Source organism: Tachysurus vachellii, chromosome 2 (genome assembly GCF_030014155.1).
Source record: "Tachysurus vachellii isolate PV-2020 chromosome 2, HZAU_Pvac_v1, whole genome shotgun sequence".
Lineage (NCBI taxonomy): Eukaryota > Metazoa > Chordata > Actinopteri > Siluriformes > Bagridae > Tachysurus > Tachysurus vachellii.
This window is the reverse complement of record NC_083461.1, coordinates 18,774,148-18,781,543: the sequence shown is the minus strand read 5'-3', so window position 1 is coordinate 18,781,543 and position 7,396 is coordinate 18,774,148. Positions and strand designations below refer to the sequence as shown.

Below are 7,396 nucleotides of genomic sequence, written 5' to 3'. Positions count from 1 at the left end.
TATTGACACTCTAGAAGCTTAGTGAGGTTGTCAGAGAGGACCGGGATAAAGAGTTCACACTGGATGAAGTTTTAGGTGCCATGAAGTCCTTTTCTAATGGGATGGCCTCATGGTCTGAAGGGTTTTGTATTGAATTCTATAAAGCTCATTCAGATTGCGCCCCTATTGTTGGGAATGTTAAATCATTCTTTTGATAATAAACAATATATATTTGTTGATTATTGAAAAAAGACAGCACTCCTTCTAGTTACCAAAGATTGTTGGCAAACTTTTGGCTATTCAACAGCACAAACATGACTTTGTTACGCTGTCATGACAAAACCGGTTTCATCTTGGGTAGATTTTCTTTTTCAGATGTTAGCGCTTGTTAAATATCATGTATAACAGACTCTCGGCAGTCCAGGGCAGCCATTGTCTCTCTGGGCGGAGAGAAATCCTTTGGTCAGATCGAGTGACCTTACCTATACTCAGTACTAAAAAATTTTGTAAATACATTAAGATGCTTTACACAAACCCAAAATCTGCAGTACTTACCAATTGGGATAAATCGGACAATTCTCGTCTTTATTGTGGGACGAGGCAGGGGTGTTGTCTGAGCCCCTTCTTTATTATGGCTTTTAAGCCTTCTTTGAACTATTTTCAGTGAACATATTCCTCATGAGAGGGGGCACGGTGGCTTAGTGGTTAGCACGTTCGCCTCACACCTCCAGGGTCGGGGTTCGATTCCCGCCTCCACCTTGTGTGTGTGGAGTTTGCATGTTCTCCCCGTGCCTCGGGGGTTTCCTCCGGGTACTCTGGTTTCCTCCCCGGTCCAAAGACATGCATGGTAGGTTGATTGGCATCTCTGGAAAATTGTCCATTGTGTGAGTGTGTGTGTGTGTGTGTGTGTGTGTGTGTGCCCTGCGATGGGTTGGCACTCCGTCCAGGGTGTATCCTGCCTTGATGCCCGATGACGCCTGAAATAGGCACAGGCTCCCCGTGACCCGAGGTAGTTCGGATAAGCAGTAGAAGATGAATGAATGAATATTCCTCATGAGCTCTTCCACAAACTGTTGTAGAAAGGACATTATTTACATTGACATTATTTCCTGTCCAGTGTCACCCAAATGAGGATGGGTTTCCTTCTGAGTCTGGTTCGTCTCAAGGTTTCTTCCTCATATCGTCTCAGGGAGTTTTTCCTCGCCACCATCGCCTCCGTCTTGCTCATTAGGGATAGACGTTAGAGAAAAATAGTAACTTAATTTTAAATTCACACACATGTGACCATAATTCCTAATTTAAATGACACAATTTTTAGGTCCCACCTGACCACTGAATATAGAGATAGCACCAAAATCTAGAATTATTAGAATGAAATGTGAACATGATGGTAGTTAAACGTCTTTCTTCATCTTTGTACTAAAAGCAGTGAACCCCCCAATTCAATGGTGTTGGAAGCAGATTTATTAAGATATAAGATGTTCTGTATTTTTATTGTTTCCTGTCAATGGAACTAAGAAGCCCAAACCTCATCCTGCATGACAATGCCCCTGTGCACAAAGCCAGCTCCATAAATATATGCTTTGGATTGGAGAAACTCCAGTATTCTAACACGAAAGCCCTGACGTCAACCTCACTGAACACTTTTGGGATGAACTGGAAAGTAGGTTGCTAACCAAGCTTCCTTGCCTGACCTCCTTAATGCACTCTTGCCTGAATAGGTACAAATTCTCACAGTTTAAAGCTTTCCCATGAGAGTGGAGGCTCTTCTAGCCACAAAGGGGGTATCGCCCCTGGTTCTTGAACTGCTGGTGTCCACATTCATTTGCCTGTAGAGTGTTTGTCTTGCTTAATGAAAGATTTTTGCTTTATAAGTTGTGTACAAACATTATTGTAAAGAAAGCATCACATTTAACATGAACATTTCTTCTACTAAATATTACGGCAAGTTTGTTTCGCTGTCAGATTTTATTGTGTGACTACAAGAAAGAAACATTTAAAACAGAAAGGGGATTTGGTAGCTTAGTGGTTAAGGTGTTGCATTAGTGATCAGAAGGTTGTGATTTCAAATCCCAAGTCCATCAAGCTGCCACTGCTTGCTTAGTTAGGGCCCTTAATTGCTTAGTTGTATAAATTGAGATAAATGTCTGTCATGTGCTGTAAATGTAGAAGGCAAATCCTAAAATATGGCAAAAAGTAGAAAAAGGTCCCCCATAAAACATCTAAAGATTTATTAAGTGCTCCGTTACTTGTCCTGTTTTCACAATAATTATGAAGAAGTGTGTGTATACGTAGCTGATATCTGAGCCCCAGCGTAGAGCTAACGTGACCTCTGAGACGTGTACAATTCAAACAAAGACAAAATTTCTTAAAGGTCAAAGTGTAACTTTAATTCGGTTTCTGTAAACTTTTTTTGTGGCAGCGCTGCTAAAATATTAACAATACATATAATAATAAGCAAAAATACTGCAAAAAAAAAGGTCACAAGTTGTCATGCAAAGCGCTTAAACACTTAAATAATAATTTTCAGTTAGGTCTATATCTGAAATAAAATGTGAGATGTGAAGCTCAAGCTTGGCTGTGCTGTCTGTCCTATAATAACCTTATTCCTTTGTGATTCCACTTCATTCATTCTGTCTCCTCACGGCCTTATTAGAGCAGATGCCTGCTGGGAGATTTGGGAATTTCTGTAGAGGACAAATCTAACAGTTTTTTGGAAGGTGAAACTGAATTTAACTTGCCTTGGCCCTGTTCATCTCTAAGTCCTTTTTGCTATTTTGGATAAAAGTGAAAATCTCATTGAACAGTGTTTTATATTCCGGCAGCTGAGTGCACACTTGAGACCCCTGTTTGGCTGTGGACGTCTGCACTGCTTTGTCACACTGCGACCGCGATCCATCTTCGTAGCGGCGCAGAAGTGCATTGTACTTTCTTTGTAAGGCGTTGTATTGATCTTCCACCTCGTTTAGCAGAGACATGCCGTGGCTCTTCACTGTCTCTAAATGTGCATCAGTGTGTTCTTCGTTTCTCAACTCTTTATCTTTAGTGTCAGCTTCCAGGACCTGCCTCTGGATGTTGCAGCACTTCTGCACTTGCTTTGTCTCCCAGATCTCACCCACTTCCTCATCTGCAGGGAAGAACAGCACACCCGGTAGCATGCATGAGGCTGAGTCTGACCGCGCTAGCTGACGTAGCTCCTCAACTTCAACCTCCACCTCAGCCAGACGTGCCTTATAGCCTTCCAACAGGGTCGCACGTGGCTCCAGCTCGCTGATCTCTCGGGCCAGAGCCTCGACCTCTTGCTCAGCAGTATCTCTTAGGCTTCGCTCTAAATTCAGCTGGGTCTGCAGCGAGTGCAAAAGGGCTGTGTGCTCTTCTTTTTCCCAGTCATCCTCCTTTAGAGAGGGAGTGCTCACACATTCAGAGTTCTCATTAGATGGATACCTTAAATACACAGAGCTGTATGTCAGGCTAATGAAGAAATGAACAGAGTTTAGAGCATTTAACATTTTTATTTGTTCCTTAATATGTAACACTCTGTTTTTATATGTGCAGGCTGCACACACTGAAGCAGAGTGATGTGATAGATATTATATATATTATATATTCTTCTGTAAAGGTGTAAATCAGCAGGAAAAAAAATCTAACCCTATATTTGAATTCTATATAATCATGAGACAGAAATATTTGTAGGCTTGTCTCAAGTAAATTAGCAAGACATCATTCACAGGTTTGTGCGCATATTTAGTTTGTTCCAGAACATTTTTATATTAATATATTTACTTGTCTGATTGTCTGATAGATGATTGCTCCTGAAGATCTGGAGTCAGGTTCTCAATTTCCCTCTGCAGCTCCTCCACCTGACCATGCAGCATGTTTATGGTCTCGGTAAGCCTGCAGAGAAGAACAAGGTCATGTTTAAACTGGACAGCATGGTGGTACACTGGGTGGTGGACTGACAGCTCCAGAGTTCAAGCCTAAGCACAGGGTTAGTGTATAGAAATTTCTGGTTCTCTGGAGAAACACCCTTATCCAGAGTGACTTACATTTTTTTTTATACAACTGAGAGCAATTGAGGGTTAATTAAGGGCCAAATTAAGGGCCTTGTTCAGGTGCCTAGCAGTGGTAGCTTGGTGGACCTGGGATCAAACTCACAACCTTCCAAATGGTAGACCAACACCTTAACCACTAGAACGCGTGTTCATGTGTGTGCATGTGCATGTATCCGTGCGTGTGTGTTTGCGTGCATGCATGTGTCCGTATCTGTGTGTGCGCGCGCATGTGTTCGTGTGCATGCACGTGCATGTGTCTGTGTGTGTGTGCGTGCATGTTCGTGAGCGTGCATGTGTCCGTATCCGTGCCAGTGTGTGCGCATGTGTTCATGTGCATGCATGCGCATGTGTGTGTGTGCGTGTTTGTGTGCGTGCATGTGTCCGTATCCATGCGTGTGTGCGTGTGTGTGTTCGTGTGCCTGCACTTGTCTCTGTGTGTGTGCGCATGTGTGTGCGTGCACGTGTCCCTGTGTGTGTGTGCATGTGTCTGTGTGTGCGTGTGCTTGCATGCACGTGTGTGTCTATGCGTTTGTGATGTATCCATACATTGTGCCCAGTGTTATAGCACTTGCTAAAGATGAACTTCATGGTATGCAGAAAATGCTATATAGAGTATATAATCGTTACTCTCCATGTATATGTGCTTCCGTGTGAATTACACAAAAAAGTCCACCTTACCTCTCGATCTTAAGCTGGGCTGAGCGGTTCTCCAGGGAGAGTCTTTGGTTTCTCTGCTCCAAGTCTCCAGCAGTGGCTTCTAGCTGCTCAGAGACTTTAGCATGCTGATCATTCGCTGACCTGAGCATTTCCACCTGCTTTGAAAGATGCTGAACAAAAGCAAAACATCTTAGGAAATCTGTCATCTATTTTTTATTTAAGTTTGTGAAGGACCTTCCATGTGTGAGGTTTCTAAATGATAATATACTAAACATAATCTGTGGTCCAGAGGTAATATTATCAGTGACGGGTGTACATACAGTACACAACTTAGAACATCTCAACAAATGAATATATTCCTTTTATCGGCATAGTGTTGAGTCATACTAAAATACTGAGTGTCTGATGCACCTGACTCTCCATATCTTAGAAACAAAGCTTGAAATAAATATAACATACAATGCTATAACATGAAAGAACTGAGTACAACAACAAAGGCTGACCTCATTGAACCCCGTTTGAGCTTTACAAACTTACTGTTCATTTTTTCAGATACTCATACGAACCAGTCATTGTGGCTCAACCCTTGAAAGATACCAGTGACCTTTAAGTCATTATTTTTTTTTATTATTATTGGTTTGGAAATTAAATGTGTTTGTTAGTTCTGTGTTTTATGTAGCAACATGGTCCTGGAGGAATGTTAGTGGAGTTTACCGTACCACCTGTATATGGTTGAAATAACAATAATATTCTTCTCGACTTGCCTCAGTTCAGTAAATGATATAGAAAGAAATCAGTTTTCCCTGATTTTCTGTGGAATTCGATCGTCTTCCAGTTCCCACCCAACAACCAGCTTTTTTTTTTTTTTACTATACAACAACACTAAGTGTGGTAGTTCAATTCAGTTCAATTTATTTGTTGACACTTTTAAAGCTCACATTGTCTCAAAGCAGCTTTAACGAAGTATAGAAACAGAACAAAAATTGTGAAGTTTAAAATTAAGTTACTGTTTATCTCTAACGTATATCCCTAATGAGCAAGCCAGAGGCGATGATGGCGAGGAAAAACTCCCTGAGATGATATGAGGAAGAAACCTTGAGACGAACCAGACTCAGAAGGAAACTCATCCTCATTTGGGTGACACTGGACAGGAAATAATGTCAATGTAAATAAGTAAATAAATCCTTTCTACAACAGTTAGAAGTCGAGTGGAATTAAGCAACCAAAAGCTCATGAGGAACTAATGGGTCAGCGCAATTTCCGAGTTCACCACAGAACCAACGCTAATTCCTTCCTGCTGAAGTCTTTATATGTTCACTGATGAAGACTTGCCCTCTGAGTTAGAGACCAAAAAGCCTAAAGGTTTGTAGGTTCAAACACCTGGACTGTCAAGGAGCCACTTAACACTCAACCGATCAGCTACTTGTCGTACACTCTTCAGTACCTCGATTTCCTGTAGCTGCTCTTGGTTAGTGTTATACATCTGCTGAAGCCCATCCTCTAATTCACGATTCCTCTCCAGGAGAGTTTTGCCCAGCTCAGCAGCCAAATGAAGATCTGTGCATGGAAAGAGAGTGAAATAAAAAGTCAAGACGACACACGAGCATGATACAAGACCATTACCAAAATTATCTGCTGTGGAGAAGAAGATCTGATCGTTTGTTTAAGAACTTTAGTACCTGACACAGGATGTGGTGCAATCCATCAACTGTGGGAAATCACACAGCAAGTAAACCATGCTTCCGTCACAGATATCTACATTTTCTTCAAACCTATGTTTCCCTCTCAAAATAATAACAGTAACTTTAATAATTAGGCTAATTTAAAAAAAGTCTATTAGGTACAATTTTCTCTCCTGTTATAGGATCCTGGCATTACTTCCTTTGAATAATAGTATAAAGACAAGACAAAATCTAAGCTTTTTTACCTTGCTCCAGATCTCGGTGGTCATACCAATGTTCTTCGTCTTTATTCTCGAATTCTTCCTCTACTATCACGTCTGTAAGCATCTTCACTTAGAGAAACAAAGGGATACCAGTCAAACATCTATTTCTAACAGCACAAATGATTTTCACACTTAACACACAATGTTTCCCCTCCCTCTCTCTCTCTCTCTCTGTCTCTCTCTCTCTCAGGAAGGAAGGAGGAGATCAACGTGGCGCGCTCTCTGTACCTCTGATAATGCTGTGACGCAATCTGTGCCAGGTTTATCACCAGTCTAATTATGTCTAAAGCTTAAAGGAGTACAGAGTACAGGTCCGATCCAGAATGTTGTCATCATTTTGTGATGTCACTTGTCAAACACATTTGTAAGCAAGCTTTGACTATAAGATTACAATGTGCATTAATGTGCATTATTACAATGTGCATACATTTTGTGCCATTTATATAATTTATATATTATAGTGGTTGTACCTGATGTATTAAGTGATCAGGACCAAGTTCTTAAACATTATTATTTTTTCAAAGTACTTATACAAATAGAATTTGTTTTGTTTAGGACAGATGGATAGATTGGATAGATGGATAGATTAGATTAGATAGATAGATAGATAGATAGATAGATAGATAGATAGATAGATAGATAGATAGATAGATAGATAGGAAGGAAGGATGGATGGATGGATGGACGGACGGACAAACGGATAGATTGGATAGATTAGATAAATGGATAGATAGATTGATGGATGGATGGATGGATTCAATAG

At 40.8% G+C, this 7,396-nt stretch overlaps 1 protein-coding gene across 2 annotated transcripts; it reads right to left on the bottom strand.

The window, feature by feature from the left end:
* Positions 1-1,992: 1,992 nt before the first annotated feature.
* On the bottom strand, positions 1,993-6,818 carry cdr2b (cerebellar degeneration-related protein 2b). 2 transcript variants are annotated; one of them, XM_060861844.1, is made up of 5 exons: positions 6,616-6,818; positions 6,133-6,245; positions 4,710-4,858; positions 3,763-3,873; positions 1,993-3,423 (listed from the first exon to the last, which is right to left on the bottom strand). In XM_060861844.1, the coding sequence occupies exons 1-5, from the start codon at positions 6,695-6,697 to the stop codon at positions 2,712-2,714; spliced, it is 1,167 nt and encodes a 388-aa protein (XP_060717827.1). In that variant the 5' UTR covers positions 6,698-6,818; the 3' UTR covers positions 1,993-2,711. The 2 variants fall into 2 exon arrangements, with proteins under 2 accessions (XP_060717827.1, XP_060717834.1); XM_060861851.1 differs by having other exon boundaries at positions 6,368-6,742.
* Positions 6,819-7,396: the final 578 nt, after the last annotated feature.